Source organism: Xenopus laevis, chromosome 3S, assembly GCF_017654675.1.
Source record: "Xenopus laevis strain J_2021 chromosome 3S, Xenopus_laevis_v10.1, whole genome shotgun sequence".
NCBI lineage: Eukaryota > Metazoa > Chordata > Amphibia > Anura > Pipidae > Xenopus > Xenopus laevis.
In genome coordinates this window covers 36972927-36998552 of record NC_054376.1, presented here as the reverse complement: position 1 = coordinate 36998552, position 25626 = coordinate 36972927, and the positions used below count along the sequence as shown (strand labels likewise).

At 38.1% G+C, this 25626-nt stretch overlaps 1 protein-coding gene across 1 annotated transcript; it reads left to right on the top strand.

The window, feature by feature from the left end:
* Positions 1-100: 100 nt before the first annotated feature.
* Positions 101-24460, top strand: zwilch.S (zwilch kinetochore protein S homeolog). The gene is given in 19 exon segments (NM_001091490.1): positions 101-200; positions 2438-2489; positions 3208-3303; positions 3398-3513; positions 4509-4711; positions 4818-4897; positions 6395-6550; positions 10254-10325; positions 11973-12066; positions 12221-12276; positions 13739-13844; positions 15102-15181; positions 16243-16399; positions 16601-16629; positions 17031-17167; positions 18599-18694; positions 18859-18977; positions 21947-22054; positions 23737-24460. Coding segments are annotated over 18 exon segments (1794 nt in total). The 5' UTR covers positions 101-147; the 3' UTR covers positions 22039-22054; positions 23737-24460.
* Positions 24461-25626: the final 1166 nt, after the last annotated feature.

Genomic DNA, 25626 nt, shown 5'->3' with positions numbered 1-25626 from the left:
TATAAGTCATATTAATTATCGAGGATTATTTTGTAAAAGTTTTTTTGGTTAAAATAAATAAAGTCGAACGCGTAGTACTTCCGGCGGCGGTGACGTGAGTGACAGCTGCAGCGCGGGCGATTTGGAAGGTCCGGGTAGAAGTTCAGGATGTGGGCTGAAAGGCATCGGGCGGCTGTAGAGCTGCAACAATTTCTGAGCAGGTCGGTAGCGTAGGGAGAATGTTCTGCTCTTCCTTTATGAGGCTTAAGGCCTTTTGGCAGTATTCACTATTTGTATTACTTAGGGGTTTTGCCTAGTGTCAATAACCTCTCATTTACAATACATAGTCCGTTTATATGAGAGTTTCCCTTTACAAAAATATTTTTGAAAATGTAATTCTAGAGAACTTTACAATACTCAGTTTCAGCATTTGTGGCTGTTATTCGTTTATCCCTTTCTCTTCCCTGGTTCAGAATCTTGAAACATTGTAGTATAATAAGCCAGTTCTCCTGAGCTTCTGCTATATTGTTTCAGGAGTCAGAACCTGACTGTGCAGAGAAGATACACTACTAAAGGTGGCTTTGACATACAGATCCGCTCGGTTGGCGATGTCGCCAAACGAGAGGATCTCTCCCCGATAAGCCCATATTAAAGTGGGCGATATCGGGCGCCCTAGGGCCTAACAATCGGGATCATAATGCATTCCGAAATGGGCGGTCGGATTGCGGGACCACATAAACGCACAGATGCGGCCGCGTTCCGACGGGATTTTCTAAAAGGGGACCCGTCGCCCAAAAAAAAAAATATTCCAAATCCTATTTTAACACGTTAGTCAAGCAAAATGAACTTTAATTACACTGTATAAATTATTTCAATCTTGTTTTATTCAGTCTAGGAATTCATAAATTATATAACAAGCAGGCAGGAGCCATTTTGTGAACACTGTTATTAAGAGAAGCCTTGTATCATCTCAGAATCTTGTTTGTGCACCAGAATAGGGGATCTAATGTCCATCCCCATGCCCTGGCTACACAATTAAATGGTTAAGAGAACTGGGGGAATGTCGGGAGAGCAGTGATATCTAGGAAGTGCTGAATGGAAAGTGAAAGTAATTGCTTGCCCCGCCTCTAGGCCTCAGGCATAGAGGAGGGGCAGGGAATATTTGATTCTGAGATTTTTAAATGAGTTTACAACAGCTATGAATGCTTTAATAAAAAAATAAATTGGAATTCATCTTTAATTTGAAAAGGACTTTTATTATACAGCTTTTTATGTATGGGTGACAGGTCCACTTTAACCTGCCCGATCAAGATGCCCAGATATCGATCGGGGAAGCCCGTCGGATGGCCCCACACAAGGGCCAATAAGCTGCCGACTCGGTCTGTCTGCAGCTTTTATCGGCCCGTGTATGGGAGCCTAAATATACTACCTTCAATAGCAATTACACATAACTTTAATTCCATCAAATATTTGTAACGAATACATATTGGAAAGTTGTTTAGAATTACATTTTCTTTCATTAGGCAAAAAATGGAGGTGGAGGCTCTTTCAGAACTTACAGAAAATAAAATATATGAAAAATGGCAGGAAAAAGAGGGTGTGATACTTTCAGTGTTGCCTTATTACCCCTGAGTATTCGTCAACATTCTTGGGTATAGCTTAATCGGAGTTTATGTTGTGGAGAGAGAAATGGACTGCTGGTTTACACCATTGTTAAAGGACCAGTAACATCAAAAAAATAAAAATTTTTCAAGTAATAAAAATATAATGCAGTGTTACTAGTAAAACTGCTGTGTTTGCTTCAGAAACACTACTATTGATTATATAAATAAGCTGCTGTGTAGCAATGGGGGCAGCAATTGAAAGGAGCAAAGGCTCAGGTTACACAGCAGATAACAGATAAGCTCTGTAGAACATAATGGTGTTATCTGTTATCCACTATTTATCCTGTGCCATAAAGCCTTTTTTCAATTTCTGCCATTGCTACTCAGCAGCTTGTTTATATGAACTATATATATATATATATATATATATATATATATATATATATATATATATATATATATATATAATATAGTGAATAAAGTACCCCCTCTTGTAAAACATAAGGATATTAAGTTACCGAGGAGTTTCATGACCATATAAAAACAAGAGGCCGAAGGCCGAGTGTTTTTATACAGGTCATGAAACTCAGAGGTAACTTCTAATATCCTCATGTTTTGCAACTGGGGGTACGTTATTTATTATAATACACAAGTTTCAGTGAGTCATGTGACAGAAATTACATCAGAACTCACCGTTTATAACTGATGACATCAGAACTCACCATTTATAAGGCTATAATTTACAAGATATTCATGGCTTTTGTGTATTATTTATATATATATATATATATTTATATATATATATATATTATATGAAAACTTCATATTTATCAGTTACACATTTCTGTTTTCAGCGTCTATGAACAAGTGAAGAAAGAGGAATCATTGGGTCCTTTTCAGTTTAAGGTAAATGTTTCTTGCTATTCAGGGTATTTGCATTGTAAATTATAACGTTTGTGATCGAGTAATGAAGTATGTCCAAACTAAATGGAAAGAAAGAATGGAAAGAAAAGACATTAAGTAGTTAACAGTGCCAAATACAAGAGGTCCTCTGCACTCAACCCATTCTCAATATATTAAGGACATTGAAACATTTTGTGCCTTAAGCTACTAAAAATGCCTTCCCCTTTTAACAAAACAGGGATTGTTTGTCCATATATTGCAATATATTTAAGCTGGCCAACTACATCAAAGTCATCCCCGATATGGCCAGTCCTAAACTCAACTTTCATCTGATTCATTAAGAATTCAATTGCTACATTTTACAAAGGGACTAAGTTTTACCTGCAACTTAGGGTAGGACTACACGGGCGTTTTAGGTGCGATCCGACGCGCTGTGCAAAAACGCAGGCGTCAAGTCGGATGCAACAGAAATAAGGTAAGTAATAGCATAGTGGCAGCACACATGGCTTTTATGCAACCAAATCTTTCCTTCAAAACCGTAATTGAAAAATAAACACCTGCTTTGAAGCCACTGTTGGCAACATCCAAGGGGTTGAAAAGGAACCACTGGTGCATTAGACGAGCCAATAAACTTTACTATCACTATTTCTGGCGGTGACTTTAGTCATTCGTGGTTTGCGGTTTCTAAAGTAATCTACACATGTTAATATGTTGTTTTCAGGATGACATTCAGGTACATGTAGTCTGCGATGGCCACTGCAAGCCACTAGAAAGTTTCTGCAGCGGAAGTGAGGTGCTATACATTTTAGAGAAAAAGGTATGCAGATAAAAGAATGTACATGTTTTAATAGATATGTTTTCACTTACTTAGTGTATTTATACAGTAATGTGCTGCCACTTTTATTTTGCAGCCTTTGACTTTGGAAGATAATGTCTTAGACGAAACTGAAAATAACGAGGGCATTTCTTTTTATACATCCCTACAAGAAATCCCTCAACCCCAGGCAATACCCACCATGAGAGCCAGGTACTTCTATAAGCTATACTTTAATGCTTACAGTACAGGTTTGGGACCTGGGGCTTTCCGAATTACGTATCTTTCCGGATTACAGATCTTTCCATAATTGAATTCTTCATACCTTAAGGGGCAGATTTATCAAGGGTCGAATTTCGAAGTAATGGGAGTTTTTTTTTAACTACCATAACTTCGAAATTCGAATAAAAAAAGACCAACCGAAATTTATTAAAAAAATTTGAAGTTTTTTCTGCGGATGAATAGGCCATATTCGTTGGAATTGAATTGGTCCAATCAAAGTAACATCGTATTCGATCGAATTCGATTCAAAGTTTTTTAGAAAAAAAAAAAACCTGTGATTTTTCAAAGTCCACCAATTGACTCCAAATTAGTTCTAGGAGGTCCCCCATAGGCTAAAACAGTAATTAGGCAGGTTTTAGATGGCAAATGGTGGAAGTCGAATTATTCAAGTGACAATATATACTCGAATCGAATTTGGATTATTCCTTAGTCAAAGAACACATAAATAGCTTGATATTCAAATTTTTTTACTTAGAATTTTCACTTCGACCCTTGATAAATCCCTAAGTCTACTAGAAATTTATTTAAACATTAAATAAATCTAGGCTGGTTTTGCTTCCACTAAGGATTAATCATATCTTAGTTTGGATCAAGTACAAGGTACTGCTTTATTATTACAGAGAAAAAGTAAATAATCTGTTAAAAATTTTGATTATTGTGGAGTCTGTTAGAGACATCCATTCCATAATTCGGAACTTTCTGGATAATGGGTTTCCGGATACTGGCTCCCATGTCTGTATAAAAAAAAAAAATATATATATATATATATATATATATATATATATATATGCATGCAACCATACATTTGAGAATAGAAACCCAAAATGATGATGCTTATCATGCTAATTATAAAATCTTTCTTTTTTTTTTTTTTTATTGGTGGCCACATATTAAGTAAATAAATACTCTTCATCCTGGTTTGTTAGGCAATTCCTCACCAGTTATACTCTTACACATAATCCCAACATGGTTCAGCTAAACAGTGGAGCACCCGTGAAAGTCCTACCTCCACTGTGGGTTAGATGCGACTGCTCGGATGCGGAGGGGACCTGCTGGCTGGGAGCTGAGCCCATTAAATCCAGTAGGAATGAAATTACAGGCATGAGCTTCCGAACTGTAACTTGTGCAGGTAATGGTTCTTGATTCCATTGTATTAAATGCTTTTCTCTGATATGCAAACATCTTATTAAGACATGTACCTGTACCTGTGTTTCATACTCAATATTGGTTTCTAGGTCCCACTGCGGATAAGAGCACCTTTCCCAGTCTGGACTCTCTCCGACAAGCGCATAAAGAGAGACACTATTCATCAGTTGTAAGTTTGTGCCAGAGCTTTAATGAGCATATTGTGTACTTCTGTGTGGAACTGAATGTGCCACTGGTGCTCATTTATCAACACTGGGCAAATTTGCCTGTGGGCAGTAACCCATGGCAACCAATCAAATTGGTACATTCATTGACCACCTTGCAGCTGGCTAAAAAAAGCCAGTCACTGATTGGTTGCTATGGGTTACTGCTCGTGAGCAAATTTGCTGTGTTGATAAATGAGGCCCTCTGTCAGTGATGCTTGACATTGATTAACATTTGAATAAAGCTGACCATAGACGCTAAGATATAGTTGTACATCTTTGTGGATCGTCCCGACATTTTTCATACCATGACGCTCGGTCATTTAGTCGATCGAAAAGGTTAAAACATTTCTGTCGGCCCAACGATAATTTTTCTGCATGTATTGTGGGTGACTGTTACTGCTGTTTGTTGAACGGAACTTTTGTACGATTCCTGTCAAGACAGAACATCATCTGTTTTGCTGACTATTTTATTTAATCTGAATGCTTCGTGGCAGGTTGGAAGATTGTGACATCTGATTGTTCGTCGGATACAAGGGTAATATCTGCACGTCTATGGTCAGCTTTAAAGAGGTTGTTCCCTTTCAAACACTTTTTTTTTCAGTTCAGTTGTTTTCAGATTGTTCACCTTAAAAAAGTATTTTTTCAATTGCTTTCCATCTTTTATTTTTTACAGTTTTCCAAAAATGTAAGGTTAAAGTTTAATGTTCGTGTCTCTGGTGTTTCAGTCTGGCAGCTCAGTGATTCAGTAGCATCTGAACTGTTACAATTTGCTACATTAATTGCTACAATTAGTTGCTACATTTCTCAGCACTATCTGGGGAATATTAGCAACTATTCCCTTTAATGAAGCTCAGGGATTCTGCTCAGCAGGGACAAAGATAACATATGTATCAACTAAATGTATCACTTTAGAATACATTCTAAAGTGACAGTTTATCTAACACTAAAGTGTAAGAAAATTGACAGTCTGTCACAAATAGAAAAAAGAATGTAATCGGAAAAAGTCTTTATTTCTGGAGAACTGTTGGAAACCAACTGAACTGAAAACAAGTTTTGAAGGTGAGCAACCCCTTTAAGCTCTCCCATAAACGGGAAACCTTTTATTTTTTTAATAAAGCATGAAAATACTATTCTTTGAAAATAAACTAGAATTCCTGGAGGGGAAGTTGAATTCAGTGGACGAATTTGGGTTTAATCAAAACTTTTATTGCGTTTCTGCAGGCCCTAAACACAGCCAGTCGATTCCATGTAAAAGGGGCTTGTACCTGCATAATTGTGTGCTGTGATGATGGTTAACCAGCAAAACAATATTTATAGTTAATATAAAGTTCATTGGAAAAGCAGATATTTTTTTGCATTTCTTCTGCAAAAACATTTGGGAGGGTAAACTTTGTTTTTATGCCTAAGAAAGTTCTTCTAACACTTTGACTTCTATTTATTATGTATAATTTGGTTTTCAGATGCAGACCAGGGGCTTTGCTCAGTATGATTTATTTGGCTGCAACACAGTAGAAAATTCTGTGATTGAGTCCCAGAGCAGCGTCACAGTAGACTTCGTCTGGAATGGTGTGGAGAGAATATTGCAGCTTCCACCACTGGCATCAGCAGCAACATTGGTACAAAATCTGCTTTATATATTTCTTTATACATTGTATGCATCAATTTGATCACACGGTGTTAAAGTGTTTTTGATTTATGTAGTAGGAGTCCAATGGTTGTGTGGTACACAGTGATATGATGGCTTTACAAACAGAAAGTGTCATCTTGAGTGGATAAAGGGATGTTGACTTTACATGCACTTCTGTCTCTGGCACCTTATCTAACTGAAGGAGACTAATGTGTACTGCCTTTCTGTCCTTGGAAATCTCAGCTATTTTATTGTCCTTTCACATGGCTACATGCAGATAACAGTAACTTGCATCTGTCAAAGTATTCAAGAACTACTGCAGCACTGTGGAAATTATAAAGCCACAGTGCAATGAACTGCACTCTAATTTAGGGTTCGTTAGCAAAGTATTGCAAACCAGTGCTACCTTTAAAAGGTCTGGAAACACCAGGCAATGAATGTACCCTAAAAGCATTTAAGTCTTAGGGGCCCATTAACTATCAATCAAATTTCTATATTTTCCTTGGATCTCGAATTTTTTTTTGTTTTTTCTATATTTCATAGAAGCTCGAAAAATTCGAGATTTATTAAGGGGCAGATTTATTAAGGGTCGGATTTTGAATTCATGTGAGTTTTTTTAAACTCCCATCAATTCGAAATTCAGCTAGACGAAATTTATTAAGAACGAATTTAAAACCTCTGAAAACTCTAATCGATTTTGATTCAAATTATACAAACTCGATTTGAATTTAAAAAAACTCGATTTGAATGTTAGGAAGGCGGCAAACATCACCAAATTGATCCCTTGACCTCTCCCATTGACTTGTACAGTAATTCGACAGGTTTTAGGTGGCAAATAGTCTAATTCGAGTTTCTAAAGGGCCAGAGTATGATAAATCTCGAAATTTGAATTCAAATTAAAACTCGAATCGAGTTTGGATAATTCACAATTCGAATTTGAGAGTTTTGACTGAAAAAAAAAGTTCTTAAATTCAAATTTTCACTTCGACCCTTAATAAATCTGCCCCAAGTATAAAAACCATGAAAACATCTAATGCAAAAATTTGCCAAGTAAAAGTTGTTTGAGATTTATCTTACTCTGGCCCTTTAAGGTCCTATAGAAGTCAATGGGAGCTGCGCTGATCTTATTGGACTGCTATTAATCAATTCAGACTTTTAGAAGTTTTCTGATTTATTTTTTTGCTAGGAATTGTCTGAAAAAAGAGTGAATTTAGTCATGGTTTCTAAAACCACTAAAGTGAGAGTGCTGATAAATAAGCACTCCCTAAAGACTAGACAACCTGTGTGCAAAGTTAGATTTTTATTTGAAAATACATGTAGGTTTTCTGGTAAGGCATTTGTATTATATTTATTACATAAAGTTTAGTTGAATATAATTGACTGGTTGTGGTTTTGTTTAAGGCAATGGCACAGTTGACTGAGCAATTTCCAGTTTTACAAAATGCTCAAAATTCACTTCTCTGCCAATTGCCTGCATTCAAGGGTCAATCGATTAGAGCTGAAAAATTGTTATTAAGACAAATGTGTGATTTTGTTATTTCTTGCACTAAACAGAGCAAAATCTTAAATCGAATGTAAAGTCACCTTCTACTTCCTGTGCCCTGTAAGCACAATAGAAACAAATCATAAGTCCACTGAGAAGGCTTCTCTATAAACAAGACCTCCCTTTCACCAGCTGCAGCCTTTGTTAGGCTTTCAGATAAATTTGGCAATTTATAATATTGGTTACAGGATGAGGTTTAGACTTATATCACACAGGTCGTGTCTAAAGACAACATATTGGTGACAAGTGAATGCTCGGGAACTGGGGCTTTCTGGAAAATGGATCTTTCTGTAATTTTATTCTAGTTATACCTTAAGTCTACTAGAAAGCTATGTAAACATTAAATAAACCCAATAGGCTGGTTTTGCTTCCAACAAGGATTTGTTTGTTTACAGAGGAGAAAGGAAGTAATTTAAAAAAAAAAATAGAATAGATGGCCTTTCCGTAATTCAGAGCTTTCTTGATAACTGGTTTCCGGATAACGGATCCCATACCTGTATTGAGCTTGAGTCCAGAAGTTCAGCAACTCTATAACAGTAAAGATCAATGAATTCAAAGTTGTACACAGCAGTTCTCCATCCCTTGATGTTATGCCATTTTCTGAGAGTCCATGGCACTGACAATGCTCCCTATGCTCTGGACTTCTGTTGAGAAGCTAAGTTTAGACTTGTATCTTAATTTTTACATCATAAATAGATAGATTGCATTGTGTTAGTTGGTCACTTAGGTCAGGGAACTGACAACCACCTAGACTATATGCTGTCAATCAAAAAAGAAGATGTGATGCTACTGGGGCATCTTCGTTAAAGCTGCAGTGGCCTTGGACTGGTACAGAAGCCCAAAACATATAGGCTAACATTTGTAGCCTATTTCTTTGTTGGACTTTAGTTCTCCTTTAAATTTACTTTAACATGCTGTTAACAGTTTTCCAGGCAGTTAAGAAAGTGTAAATAACTGTAATTTAAAGCAAAGGGGAAACCTCCGTATTCACCATTTAAGTTTAATCAATCTGCCCCTAAGTTTATTTTAAAGGTTAGTAGTAGATAATTTGTTTTTGCATCTATTAAATCAGCAAAATAAGATTTTATGATTTTATTTCACTTCTGTGTTGATAGGAATGTGCAGAAAACATTATCTTTGGCTTATAAAATCTACACTGAAACACATATTTTTGTTTTTTTCTCTAGTCTTTACTTCCCAGATAACCTGTGTTTTTTGGTAGAGCCTACTGAAAATAGAGAGATCCTAAATACAGGTGCATGAGAGTGCCCTCTTGAATAGTGATCATAATGGTGTACAAACAGGCAGAAGATCACTATGCCAACTCACATGTATATGGTTATTAGCACTATATTAAGAAGAAAAGCAGAAAACAGAAAACCAAGCAATTCCAGTATGATATGCCATTTACAAAACATAATGAAATTTACTCTGGTACAAGTAGAAAAATACCTCCAGTACCTGTAGAAGGAAATATTTCGTCATGGGACTTGAAGCAGATAATAATTGCATTGAGTCCCATACTGCATTGCTGTGTTTTTTTTTTTTTTTGTAACTTATATTTTTATTTCACATCAAAAAGGAAAATACAAGGCAGTAGCATGTTCGGTACAGTCATAACAGAGGAAGCATATTGAACAGTACAAGATCACAAAGACACGTTCACGTCCACTGCTTATTCTCACAGACCATACTAGATATGTCAGGCAGTATCTGTGCATTGCTGTGTTTTGCACACTTTTTATCCCATTAATCTCAGTTCTTACATTATGCTAGCTTCTGCTCTCAAATACAGTGCTAGAATCTATTAGCAAGTTACATGCTATGCCTTGCTTACATAACCCACAAATGTATTTGACAGCAAAAGGTTCAGTATAATGTATGGACTTGTATCAATGTGACAAATGTGATACAGTCCCAGTTGCAGTTTTAACCATTAAAATTTAAATGATTCATAAACGATTGGGAGGCAAATTTAATTTGACCAATTTCCAATGTCGTTTTGAAACCATTGTGGTCAAAGAAGGGACCTGCAGGGTTTCGTATTCATTTTGACATGGCTTGGGGTAGGTGTAAGTATACTGTGTAATATTTCATCTTTTAACCTCTTCACCTGTTTTGATTTCTGTAATGTTTTGTTCTGTTCCAGAACATTAAGGTGGAGTCTGGAGATCTCCGAAGCCCAGTATATTCAGTTTATAAAGAGCTGGATTTTTTGCTTGTAAGTAGATATTATTATCAAGTGCCAACGTATTCCAGAGTGATGAATATAGATTTCTTTTTTTATTATAATTTCATTGAATATTATTATGATTTTTACCCACAATGAAGCATTTATGCCTTACCTTAGGTGCAGTTGAGCTTTGTAAATGATCCCTAAGGCCACAGTCACACATAGGATATTTTCCATTTCTCTCCATCTGCATTTTGTAATCAAGTAGAGAGAAGCAGAATCTGCAGCGCCCTGTAGCTGCACTTTTCCTGCAGAAAGGAGACCATTTTCTCTCTGCCTGATTAGAACTTATAACTCAAAAATTTTAATTTTAATTTACAATTCGAACCTTAATAAATCTGCCCCTACGTGTGACTGTGGCCTAATGACTTTTTGCTCATAGCCTGTGTAGTTGCCATATTAAAGGAGAACTAAAGCTTAACTAAAAAAGTAGCTAGAAATGTTGAACACTATGTTTTGTGCTTCTGTACCAGCCCAAGGCAACCACAGCCCTTTAGCAGTAAAGATCTTTGTCTCCAAAAATGCCCCAGTAGCTCCCCATCTTGTTTTCTGCTGATTCCCTGCACATGAACTGTGCTGTTGTCACTTACTGAGCTTCGGGACCCACTCACAATATACAGTACACATAGAATAGAAATGTCACAATATAAAGCTGATTAGTAATCAATTCAGATAATTACTACATGGCAGCACAAAAACCAGTGCAACTAGCATCAGAATTTAATAATCAGCCCTGTAGCATCAGCTTATATTACAGACCAACCTCATTTCTGCTTGATGATTTGTGACGACCCCTAAGCTTAGCTTCTCAACAGCTGCTCAGAGCCCACTGAGCATGTGAGTGTCACAGACACTTTCCAAGATGGTGACCCCCTGTGACAAGTTTGAAGTTCTGGATCATTGCTGCTATTGACAAACTGAAATTTTAGGCTGGTGCAATAAATTCAATTTGTAAAATATGGCATTTTTAGCCACATTAATTTTTAGGGTTTAGTTCTCATTTAAGAACAGTATACACTAGTCAATGCTTTAATATATCAGCCAAAGGGTCAAACAGTCAAATACTGGACGAGGGTTCATTCACAGTATGGCCACCTTTATTTCATTATGTTATTTTGGGCTGGCATCATAAATAACTGGAACAGCAGAAAGTGAAGAGCAGATGCCTATGTGCTGCATCAACATATACATTTTTTAAACCTTCCTGATTGACAAACTGACAAATATCTATTGTACATAGATATAAATTGCTATTGTCTGGCTAACATACCAAATATTATATGAAGTTTAATATGTAGTAGGCTTATTATCTAATATCGTTGCATGTTCTCATGCAAAAAATTATAGTAAAGTCTTGAGCAGCCCATTGGCCCATGTTTGAGCGGCCCTGGTATGCAGATCAAGAGCTTTATTATTTTAGTGTTCTCTAAATTTAACTGATCAATGCCAATACAGTTTGAAACTAATATTACCGTCAGGTTGTAACTGACCTCCATTTGTCTCTGTGTATTCTTATGTAGGGAAAATAATATTCCATTAAACTTTGCGTTTTCCTTATTGTTTTTATAAATATGGAGGATGGTAAGTTAATGAAAATAAAAAAAAAATAATATTGCATGGGGTTTTTTTTGGCAGGTTTTGGCTGAAGGTTTAAAGACTGGGGTTACCGAGTGGCCAGAAACTGGCGAGACAAAATCTGCTGTGGATCTAGTGCAGCTCCTTCTAAATGGTAACTTGCATGTTCCCCTATTAAAATCGCTATGTGGCTGCAGTGTATCGAATTGCCTTCCCACTGCTACCACAGGCTAGTGAGTGTACAGAGCCATATTGTGCCAAAAAACTGCTTCTCAGTAGCACTCTACCTATTAATTATGTTTTGGCAGATCTAAAGAATAAAGTGGATGGTCTCACTAGTTCTGTATCCAAGAAAGACAATGAGGTAAGCCTGTTAGTATTTCTCTAAATGCAGGTTTTGTTTTAATGGAGTCTCCCACAGTTTAGACTACTGAAGCATTCAATATAATGAAAGGGGTTAAAAACCTGTCTACAAGGTCAACATAAAGCAGTCCATCTCTGTGCATATTGTTGCTAATACTCATGGGTAATATTGCAATTATTAAACACGACAATTACAGTGAGTGATGCATGTGCCGCTTGTACGATTCAGCTGCTTTGCCTTGGGGCACATGAAATAAAAATGGAAACCTAAATAAAAATTTACAGAAAGCCAGAAAATAACAGGTGGGCCTACAGGGAAATAGATTCATGTTGAGGTCTATTGCTTATAGACTGCTGAGGATTTTCTCTCTGGGCTTGAAGGGTATCCAAACAGCCTCAATAAAATGATTTTACAGTAATTCTGCTCTGCTCATGTATTATGTATGTGTGAGTCTCACTGCACACATGATTGATGGGAACATTTAATTTCTCTCAAGCATTGAGAAAGTGAGCTTCCCCTTCTTTTATGTTTATTTATGCTAGGGATGCACTGAATCCAGGATTCGGTTCGGGATTCGGCCCTTTTCAGCAGGATTCGGTCGAATCCTTGAGCCTGGCCCAACTGAATCCTAATTTGCATTTGTAAATTAGGGACGGGTAGGCAAATCACGTGACTTTTCGTTACAAATGAAGATTTTTTTTCCCACTTTTTCCTTTCCTGACGGTTCGGATTGGGTTCGTTATTCAGCCGAATATTTCACCAAGGATTTGGCGAATCCCAAATAGTGGATTCGGTGCATCCCTTATTTATGCACAGATATATGTCCTTTCTTGACTGAATTAGTGTTCTTATTATTCTGTTACAGAGAATGCAACAGACGGGTATTTGTCCATATAGCAAGCGACTGCAGGATGGGATCTTGGCAGTGGCTGTTCTGCTGTGTCATAATAAACATAAACGTTTAACTGAATCGAACTGATTTATATAAGCTCTAGACAACTGAAGGGGCAATTCATTTTTTTTTTTAATGACAAGTTTGCTCAAAGTTGAATATGCATTCAAGGCTCAGTGATAGGCTGGGTCTTTTATGGGGGATTCAGTACTCCAATTTTTATAGATTTGGCACTTTTCTAAAAAAAAAAAAAAGAGCATAATATGTAAACGAACAAAATACTGTACATGTATCTATGCTGGCTTTGATGTAATGGCACAATTTAATGGCAGGTTTTATTTGCATGCTTAGTGTATAGCTATACATATACACAGTAATATTATATGCGTGAGTTTCCTGTAGGAATATGAGTCTGATTGCTTCCATAATGGCAGCGAGTAACATTCCTAGTGAAAGTAACATCTGCTAGGACATGTGCTGTATAAGGCTGTGCTTGTATTTATGGCCTGTACTGCATTTTCTAAATTGCCATAGAGAACGTGAGATTGTTATTATGGTTTTCTTCCCTAGAAAATAAAAAGTGACACTGCAGCAGTGGATTGTTCCATCCAGTCCTTTATCACTGAACGGGGGGATCTGGACTTTGCTGAGATGTTGTGGTGCAGGATGAGGAAAAGTAAGAATTTGCCTATTTGTGTAAAATGTATTATTCACATTCATTCTCCATCTCTGCAGTGGGGGATCCACTACAAAAATGTTGTTAAAGGGGTTGTTCACCTTCAAACTAGCTGTTTTCAGAATGATCACCAGAATTTTTTCCCAGTTTTCTGTGTCACCATTTTTCTAATATTTAAGTGTAAAGTGTCATTTTTCACCTTCTAAAGCAGCTCTGGGGGGGGGGGATTTTAGAAAAACAGTAAAAAATAAATAGTGGAAAGAAATTGAAAAATGTCTTTATTTCTCAGGAACAATCTGAAAACAACTGAACTGAAAAAAGTGTTTGGAAAGTGAACAACCCCACTAAGGTTTCTGATGTTAATGTTTTTTTTATAATGTATTACAGGGGTCCCCAACCTTTTTTAACCCGTGAGCCACATTCAAATGTAAAAAGAGTTGGGGAGCAACAAAAGCATGAAAAAGTCCCTTGGGGTGCCAAATAAGGGCTATGATTGGCTATATGGTAGCCCTGTGTGGACTGGCAGCCTACAAGAGGCTCTACTTGGGACTATAATTAGTTTTTATGCAATTAAAACTTCATTTCAAGCTTGAAATTCAAGAATAAGCCCCTTCTTTGAGGACCCTGAGAGCAACATACAAGGGGTTGGAGAGCAACATGTTGCTCACGAGCTACTGGTTGGGGATCACTGATGTATTATAATGTGTATAACGAATTATTGTGAATGTAATACAAAGAGACAGAGAGAATGCATGGCATTCATTATAGAGAATTTATCTGTTAAACCAATACTAAAGATAATATAGAATTTGTTTCTACTGCAGGAGTGCAACCCCCAGGACCCAATGTCAAAGGCATTGTACTACAGACGGGCGGGTTATAAATGAATCTGCAATGCTACATCCTCATGCCTTTCTACGGCTAATATTGCTCAGTGTCTCAAACACTTGTAGCAAAATATATGGGATAAAGTAGTTGAACCTCCAGTTGAACCGCAACAAATCTCCATATCAGCGAGCGACATTCCTCTCTATTGATTGTATGAGCTTCCTTTAAGCTTAAAATAGCCTTAGATGTGGTCCATGCTACTTTAAGAAAACAAAACCTAATCTTTAACTGTTGAATAGCATAGATTAATTAGGGAAGAGCAGGTCATTTGAGTAGGAGTATTCTATGTATGTAGAGCAGCCAATGCCAGCAGATGATTGGGAGTAAGTTATGTGTCACAGACTCTGTTCATGATTACTTTTTCTGCAGGTGTCTCCTCTTACCAGGATGTGGTAAACTGCTTCTCTCTTGTAATCCAGTCCCTAAAAAATGGAGAGGTGCATCCTTGGGTAAGTGCAAGTATCAAGTGTTCTATTTTCTGTAACTCTGAGTTTAAAACCAGATACAAATTACATTTATGTGTAAAACCTCATTTTACCCCAGTCACTAGTAAAGATCTGTGCCTATAAAGTAGCCTCCAATTCCCCCCATCCTTTTCTGCTGTTTTAATGCACATGCTCTGGGCTGCTGACAGTTACCGAAGTAAAAACAAACAAAACAGCAAACACATTTTTTTATATTTATTTTTGAAATCTGACATGGAGCTAGACATTTTGTCAGTTTCCCAGATGACCCCAGTCAAGTGACTTGTGCTTTGATAAACTTCAGTCACTCTTTACTGCTGTACTGCAAGTTGGAGTGATATGTCCCCCCTCCCTTTTCCCCCCAGCAGCCTAACAACAGAATAATGGGAAGGTAATGAGATAGCGGCTCCCTAACACAAGATAACAGCTGCCTGGTAGATCTAAGAACAGCATTCAATAGTAAAATCCAGGTCCCACTGCAACACATTCAGTTACATTGAGTAGAAGAAGATGGCTGCCTACACATAGGGGTGCCACTTTTTCAGGAAAAAATACCGGCCTTCCTATATATTTATCTTTTTTCGCTATTAATAACATTGGGATCAACCTTTACTGGCCAGGCCGGAAAATACCAGTCAGACGGCAACCCTACCTACACACCAATATTACAACTAATGTATTTATGTATTTAATACAGGGTGGGGGTATAGTAGTCAGAATTGGTATGTTAAAAAAAAAAACCTGCAACTCTGGAAGAATGTTGATTTGTATGTTGGGGTGCTTAGGAGAAGGTGACCAGGTCACCTTATTTTAGGTGATCAATTCAGGAACTTATCATCTCTGGCCACTGCTATGTATTCTACTTGTTTTATACAGTACATGAATAAAGAGATATATAATAATTACAGTAGAAGGTGTAAGTTTTGATTCGGACCAGGGGCATATGTTCTTCTGTCTTTCTAATATTTTCGGGAGTTGGTAACTTCTGATGCTACTTCACAGCAATAGTAGACATGGTGCTGTCTCATTTTCTGAGCTCATTTCAGATCCACCGTGGAAGCAGCAGTGCCCTGAGCAAGCTCATTCAGCAGTCCTATCATGGGAAGATGCAGAGTGTCTCCCTTACAGGACTTACTCCTATGCGGATGTTGCTAGAAATTGGACTGGACAAAATGAAGAAAGATTATATCAGCTGCTTCATAGGTCAGAATTCCTTGTGATCTATTGACTGTTCAGTGCTAGGCGACTTTATTCGCAAAGTATTTTTTTTCTACATAAACTGCAAGGTTGCCTATGGTGCTTTTTTATTATCTGACTATTGTTCTACAATTTCAAGCTATTCTAATGCTACCAGTTGAGTCATATGTAGACTTCTTACAGTAATGAAGCGCTTTCTTCCCACAGGCCAAGATCTTGCAACTTTCAATTACCTGGTAAGACTATGGTTTGTGTATTACATTTCTGGACTTTGGATTGACTCTAGGGCTATGATTCTCAAACTGTGGTGCTGCCCCCCTAGGGGGATCAGAGCCTTGACTGGGGTGGGGGTAAGCCTTGATGTCATTTAGGGACATATTTGGACATATCTGAAAGCCCAGCTTGAAGATCAATGCGTGCAAAATGTTCTTGGACCTGAGTGAATGGCTAATACAACAATGTGTAAATATAAATCTCTTACTGTGCTAAGGGGAGCCCTGCCCAAATGCTGGACCTTAACACTACTGCCCTAGGGTGAGCCCAATAAATAACTCCATTCCAATATGTTTAACTAAAAAACATCATTGAAGTTGTTTGGCATTGAAGAAAAATAGCTTCATGTCCTTTTCTCTGTTAGGATTACTTTATTTCCTCTTCAGTGGACATACAGGAACAGGTGCAACGTGTGAAGAAACTACATCACATGCTGGAGGTTGTTGTGGTCTGCAATGCCTTTCTGAGCCTGGGGCATGAAAACTTATTTCCTCTCACACAGTGAGTTCCCAACAACCAGCGGCAAATACTTTATAGTATAAAATGCATCCACCAGCTAGTCACTGAAAATCTAAGCTCTATAGAGCTCGGACAAAAAAGAGGTTATCTAAACAGGACAACAGGACTCTCCGTCAGAGGCACCAAGGCTTACAATAATTCCAATAAAGATGAAGATTGTACACTCAGAAGAAAAATCAAATCTGTTGTATTCCATCAAAAATAAACAAAATTGGCTCTACAAGTTTCGACCATAAGAGGCCACCATCAGGGGAAAAATATCAAAAACAACACAAATCGTTTCTTTTTTCCTTTTTGTTCCTTGTGTTGTTTTTAATATTTTACCATGATGAAGACCTCTTAGGGCAGAGATACACGGTCAGATTCGGGGAGATTAGTCGCCCGGCGACAAATCTCCTCCTCTTCTTCAGGGCGACTAATCTCCCCGAACTGCCTTCCCCTGGCACTCGGAGCGATTCGTTTTCCGGGCGACTAATCTCCCCAAATCGGAACCTGTGCCTCTGCCCTAAAGGTCAAAATGTGTAATGCCAATGTCTTGATTTTGTTTATTTTTGATGGAATAAAACAGATTTGATTTTTCTTTTGCGTGTACAATCTTCATCTGTATATCGCTTGGGGCTAAGGTGCAGTAGGGAAAAGGCATATAAAAGTTCTAGTATGTCATTATTACATTTTATTTTCTATTTTATCACCTCACCTGTAAATTGAAATGTAGTTTACAGGTAGCATGTTACCAGATATCACAATAATGGATATACTCATATACAGTATTTGCACTCTGGTCACCTACTATATGGTTGTTTCTTTTTTTTATTATCCCTTAAAGGAGAAACGAACCCATTACATAAAAAAACCCTACCCTTTGTAGACCCTCTCCTCCTCCCCGCCTAGGTGGTAGCGGGGGCAAATGCCCCTAACTTTTTACTTACCCCTCGGTGCAGATTCTATCCCGCACAGTTCCTGGCAGCCATCTTCTTTTCTTCGTTAAACTTTGGAAGCAGAGGTTCGTTTCGGTCCCAAACTGCGCATGCAACGTAAGTCACGAAAATTTTCGGATATTTTCGTGACTTTCAGCGCATGCACAGTTGTTCGGGACCGGAAAATTATTCCAACTGTGCATGCGACGAAAACGAAGGTCTGCTTCCAAAGTTTAACGAAGAAAAGAAGATGGCTGCCGTGAACTGTGAGGGACAGAATCAGCACCAAGGGATAAGTAAAAAGTTAGGGGCATTTGCCCCGGATACCACCTAGGCTGGCGGGGGAGGGGGGTCTTCAAAGGGTAGGGGTTTTTATGTTACGGGTTTTTTTCTCCTTTAAAATAAAAAGTGTGTACTTAGTCAATGTTTACATCAGAGGCTCTTTTTGGTTGAATGTAAATGAAATGCTTTCCTATTGGATTTTTTTCCTGACCAGGTCTTGTTTAAAATACTACAAGGAAAATCCTTGGAATGAACAGCATGTGTTCCAGCTTCCAATCCGACCAAGCGTCATCAGCACTTTCTACCAAAAGTGAGTCCATCCATCCTTTTTGCATTTTAAGTAAAAAACTATTTGAAATTATATGTTTTATCAAAGACTAAGAATATCTTCCCATTGTCATTCTTAATTATTAAATGATTCAATACAGTGGTTTTGCACTTGATCAAAATTGTTGAAAATGTGCTTTTCTCCAGTTCACACCCACAGACCTGGCGCGTGGAGATCATCAGTGGGCATGGGCAGAAGGAAGTGAAGACAACCTGGCAGCTGACCTCTAGAAGACCAGTGGATCATGTCTCTTTCGCTGTACCAGGTAATGTGATGCCTGCTAAAGTCGTGGTTCACCTTTCAGTTAACTTTTAGTATGTTATAGAATGTCCATTCCTAGCTTTGCAATTTGTTTTCATTATTTTTTTTGTTTTGTAGCCAGTATTTTTGCATGGATTTTGGCGTCTGTGTTTATGAGGGAGATTGGGCGGAAGGAGCTATACTGGTCCAGGTCTTTTCTCGGTTTTGCAACTACACCAATGAGGGCATCTCAGAATGAGAGGTGGGAAGATGCCCACCTCAAAGGATTTCTGGTTAAAAGCCAGGGGCGCTAGTTGTTGTACTAGGGCCTTGCACCAGTTGGATGAGAGAGCATCCATACCTGGTGTTTTTATTGTCAGGGAGAGATGCTATAGCAGCTTTCACTTCTTTTCACTTTTTCTATGTTATTGGTTGTTGAGGGAGGCTCTGTCTTGTGGGTGCAGTTTGGGGATTTGTATATCATCTTAGAATAGATTGGGCTTGATGTTGGGGTCTTGATAAAAGGTTGCAAACTTGTCTACAATAAGTTTGGGGTCGGTAACTACTTTTGCATCCACCCTCTTTATGTTTGACGCAGCTGTTGTAAGGCTCAAACAGCCTTTGGGCTTGGTAAAGGAGGGCTTTCTTTGTTAACAGGGTTTGTTGATGTTCTAGTCAGCCAGAGGGGACTTAAGGTGGCCATACACGGGCCGATAAAAGCTGCCGACAGACCAAGTCGGCAGCTTATTGGCCCGTGTATGGGGGCCCCCGACGGGCTTCCCCGATCGAGATCTGGCCGAAAGTCGGCCAGATCTCGATCGGATGGGGTTAAAAATCCCGTCGGATCGCGGCCGCATCTGTTCGTTGATGCGGTCCCGCGATCCGACCGCCCGTTTGGCGAACGCTAGGATCCGATCGTTGGGCCCTAGGGCCCACGATCGGATCAGCCCGATATTGCCCACCTCAAGGTGGGCATATCGGAGGGAGATCCGCTCGTTTGGCGACATCGCCAAACGAGCGGATCTATCCATGTATGGCCACCTTTAGTCTCAACAGTCTGGGCCCCGTTGGGTGGACCAGCGGAGGGAAAGTAGCGGTGGAGGGTGGTCAGAGAGAATATGTGGTAGGAATTGCACCCTACCACTGAGGGGAAGGACATCACTAGTTACGAATGCCAGATCTATTCTTAAAAATGACTGGTGGGTGGTTGATTAGCAGGAGTTTTCCCTAGCCTCTGGGTGCTTCCATCTCCAGATATGTACGAGTTGGTAGGCTTCAGCCCATTATGCTAATTTAGTTGTTGCTGCCTCTTGGGAGTGAAGGCAGTCAGCCTGAGGGTACATTGTGGAGTGGAAGTCAGCCATGAAACATAGAGGTGAGGGTGGCAAGGCCATTATTTTTAGCATAGTTTTTGGATAATAATTTTATTATCATTGTTATTTTTTATTCCTTATTTTTCTATTCAGTCCCTCTCCTATTCATATTCCAGTCTCTTATTTCACTGCCTGGCTGCTAAGATAAACAAGACCCTAGCAACCAACTGTTAAACGTCCAAACTGGAGAGCTGCTGAACAAAAACCTAAGATGAAAAACAACAAAAAAAATAAAAGCCAATTGCAAATTATATCATTTATGTCTGTCACACAAAAAAAATGACACCCCAAACAATTTAGGTCTCTATAAAAATAAATTGCATAAAACAGCTCATATGTAAAACCCTGCTTCATTTAAATTTTTTGTAATATGGGCCATTAGGTAATCCTAAATAGGAAATTGCAATTTTAAGAAATAAGGGTCAACTCCTGGGATCCTACGATTCACAGTGTACACAAACATACCATACATGTTAAGTTACATGAGCCAATTAATGGACAATGTTCTTTCTTTCACTTCCAAGCTTCTTCCTGTTACATTTAAAGCTGCAGTATTTCTGGCCAGGTGATCTCTGAGGCAGCACAGAGAATATCATAAAATGGGGGCTCATAGGAAAAGATGTAGAAGTGCAATATTTACTTAAATACTGTATATATTCCAGTTTCTTTAATATACCACTTAACATGATGTAAACTAGCCGTTCCTTAAGTATTCAATTTGGGGGTATAGTTTTCCTTTAAAGGGGAACTATCTCAATATAGAAAATGTAATATACGTTTTACTATTCTGAAATGAGACACTTTGTAAATACAGTCAATTAAAAATTCTATTGTTTCTAGTTTAAAATTATCTAGCCCTCTCGGCATCTGTTTCTCTTCATTCTGTCTTTTTGCAGCAGTTGGGTGTCAGATATTCATTGACAGTTAGATCCAATATATCTTATAGGGGGGGCTTCCATTCCTAGCAGATGAATTAGAGCTCATTAGATTCCAAGACAAACATAATATAACAAAATAACTGACTCTGGCACAAATTCTGCATGTAGAGAGACATGATGTCTGGTGAGCTCTAATACACCTTCTAGGCAAAAGGAGCCTCCCCTATAAGAAATATTGGATCTAACTGTCAATGATTATCTGACACCCAACTGCTGCATGAAGACCTAATGAAGAGAAACCGATGCCGAGAGAGGAATAGTGAAGATAAACTTGATTATTTTAGAAACCGTACAGAATTTTTAATTGGTTGTATTTAGAAAGTTTCTTATTTTGGTATGCTGAAGCTTATATTGAATTTTAAAAAGGAACAACCCCTTTAAACTACTGATTGGATTAATCTTCAAGCTTCAGTTCATCCATACTACATACTCAATAGTATATTATGTGAAAGATGGCAGATTTACCTAAACCAGAAGATTGCACAGCATACATGTTTATTTCTGGGCAAACAAAAGTAAATATTACATAACAATATATTAAATGATCCATTAAATAAACTAATTAGCTAAGAAGATAAGCAGGTTTTTGCTCTCTAGAAATTGCAAGTGTGGGGCAGAGATTTCTGGTAAATAACTGGGAAATCTAGCTGATCATAACTTAATAATTGCTATTCTTCCTGCAGATGTGCCAATAGATATGACAATAAGTGGAGAGAATGAAGAGATTGTATATTACCCCACACAAGTCAGCTGCAGCCAAGTGAACTTCTGCTGAGACGGTTGCTTTCCAGGTACAGTCTACACAGAAGTCTATTATACTATTATCTATTATACTATTTCTATTATAGTATTAGTTAACCTTACTTCAATGGAGTATGACAACCGGCACATCAGTTGGCCTCTTGAAGTACAGTTATGGAGTCGGTTAACCGGAAACCCGTTATCCAGAAAGATCAGAATACCAGGAAGGCCATCTCCCATAGACTCCATTTTAATAAAATAATTAAAGTTTTGAAAATTGATTTAATTTTTTTTTTTTGTAATAATAAAACAGTAACTTGTACTTGATCCCAGCTAAGATATAACAAATCTTTACTGGAGGCAAAACAATCCTATTGGGTTTATTTAAAATTTATTAATGGACTTAAGTATGGGGATCCAAATTACAGAAAGACCCTTTATCTGGAAAACCCCAAGCATTCTGGTTAACAGGTCCCATACCTGTATCAATATCTATAGAGGAGACTTGGACCTTTTTTTGTATGTGCCTACACAGCCTATAGCTCTTCTATAGCAGAAGGTAATTTTGCTATTCTGTATTGTTATATAACAAAGTATGGTTAGCAAGTCAGCACCAGCACCCTGCCGGTGTAGTCACCCTGGTAATGACCCCACCCCAGCCTGAATAATAAAATGTTCTCTGCTCTACAGAGATGGTATTAATATGCGTATCCCTGAGAAAATGTATGTTAAGGAATTCAAACTCGCTGGCAAAAGTGTGCAGGATTTTCAGGGGAGAGCTTCCTATGGGAAGAGCAAAGGAGGCACAGATATAGAAGTTGGTGGATAGAAAGGAGAAGAAGAAAATGTACAGTAGCCAAGAGGGGGTTAGACTTAAAGGAGAACTAAACCCTATGAAAATGAATATGCCCAAAAATTCCATATTTTATATACTGAACTTACTGCACCAGCCTAAAGTTTTAGCTTGTCAATAGCAGCAATGATCCAGGACTTCAAACTTGGGGGGTCACCATCTTGGAAAGTGTCTGTGACACTCACATGCTCAGTGGGCTCTGAGCAGCTGTTGAGAAGCTAAGCTTAGGGGTCGTCACAAATTATCAAGCAGAAAATGTTTGTCTGTAATATAAGCTGATGCTACAGGCCTGATTATTAAATTCTGATGTTTCTGTGCTGCCATGTAGTAATTATCTGTATTAATTACTTTTCCACCTTATATTGTGACAGATCTACTCTATTTGTACAGTATATAGTGTGTATAGAGCTCAATAAATGACAGCAGCACGTGCAGTGAATCAGCAGAAAAAGAAGACGGGGAGCTACTGGGGCATCTTTGAAGACACAGATCTTCCCTGCTAAAGGGCTTTGGTTGCCTTGGGCTTGTACAGAAGCCCAAAACATAATGTACAACATTTCTAGCTACTTCTTTAGTTAAGCTTTAGTTCTCCTTTAAGAGGTGAGAGGAGGCAGCAGATGACAGAAAATATATTACAGTAAAAGAGAGAAAGATGCAGGTGTGTATCAGTACTCCCGTTTTATTGCATTTAACACTGCAATGCCTTTAGATTTATTTCGATATATTCCCCAAATTTCCTATTTCTACAAATGTCTCTTTGTCAGAAGTATCTTGATGTAGGACACACATTCCAATACAAGTCTCCATTCACAATGGCAGATGAATTTAGTGTGATTCTGTTATACATTTGTTCATATTATATTCTTTCCTGTCTTGTAGAGCTACAGAAGTTGATGGGTTGAAAGTGGTCAGCAAGTCTCTCAGCTATTGGAGGACACCACCAGCATTTGTCCATGGGGTTACTTGCTGCTCCTTCTGCTTTAGCTTTGCCTTTGTAGCAGAATCATTAAAAGGACTGCATCGGAATTTGTGACCACTGTGGAGACCACAATCTCTGTCACCATTTCCATGTAAGTGGTCAGCGGGTCTAGGATTTAATAGTGAGAAACGTCATAAGGCCAAACGTGATCTTTGTCTTCACTTGTTGAAACAGCATCACTATTGGTGCACAAATTTCCTACCATCTGTTTAAAAACAAACACTACATTTAACATTCTAACAAGACATCTTACCATGAATAAGCCGCAGAATATTTGCGTCCATATTCCTCTTTTCACAAAAAGAATAGACAAAAAGGGGGTTCTGAAAATCTGTTGAAATGAAAGTTCTGTACATTGCTGCATGTAGTATGTTGTTTAGAGAAAGCTTAAAGCTGTTTCATCCCACAAAGGGAAAGAGGAAGGGGAAACAAGTATATATAGTATGTATATATAACAGGTTAACATTGTCTTATTGCGATTAAAGATCCCATAAAGTCCTTCCATCCTTCTTATTAACACATGCCACCCATAGGGGTGAGAAATCCCCCTTTTCTTATATATACACATATATATATTTTTTATATAATATAAACATTAACCTTATAATAAACTGTTCCTCTAGAGTTCTGGTATTCTGTTTGTATTCATTTTGTGAATTTACTGTGTACATCCCCAGTGACAGTATCTGCGGTTTCTTCCACCTTTTTGTCATTGTACATGTTGTAGTATGTTAAACATTTGATTTCGCAGCCCAACCGTGAAGCATAGATCTTAGCTGTGACAGCCCTTAACTCCCTTAAGGTAAGTGACCTGAACTTTTCATTTATTTTGGTAAACTGCTGCATTCAAACTGTAGCCATTAAAACTTTCCCAGAAGAACAAATATGCAGAGGCTTATTAAAGGCATTTGAGTTATTTATTTATAATAGATATTGTACCAGCCAGTGAAGCAAGATTGCCGTTAAGTGAACCACTTGTCATTGCAAGGAAGTTTTGGGCAGGGGCTACCTTTTGTGATTTTCTCACTAAACTGGAAGGACATGTATAAAGAAAAGAAGAATGCGTTTTGTGAACTTCTGAGGGGTACTTCACTCTGAAGCTGTCAAACTACACCTGTCATCACCTCCGGATAATGCTTCAGGGAGATGCAATTTAGCAGCAGGTTGGGAAGCACAGGTCAAAGATCATGACTTAGGATGGGCGTCTCCAACTTTTTTTTTACTCATGAGCCACATTCAAGTGTAAAAAGAGTTGGGTAGCAACACAAGCATGAAAAAATGTCCTGGTGGTGCCAAATACTGGCTGTGATTGGCTATTTTATAGCCCCCATGTGGACTGGCAACCTACAGGAGGCTCCACCATAAAATTGTTTTTTATGCAACCAAAAATTGACTCCTGGAATTCAAAAAAAAGCCCCTGCTTTGAGGCCACCGGGAGCAACATCCAAGGGGTTGGAGAGCAATATGTTACTCGAGAGCCACTGGTTGGGGATCACTAACTGGCTAAGACTAAATCATAGTAAGAAGTTCTGCATTCAGCCCTTCACTGCCTTTTTAACTACAGCTCTCAGTATCCCAATGTATCGCAAAAGTGCTATTGTGCATCTAATATGGCACATGGTGAATCCATCATTTTTGGATTTAGGCAAATCCTCTATAGCAGATCAAGTAATGAATCCAAACAATTCCTGACTTTGGTTCATTAACAATCAAGACTAAGCTGTTTTTGTTTTATATGTGTTTGAGTCCACTGCATGGAAATATGTGGAAGATAATAATAAAGCAAATCT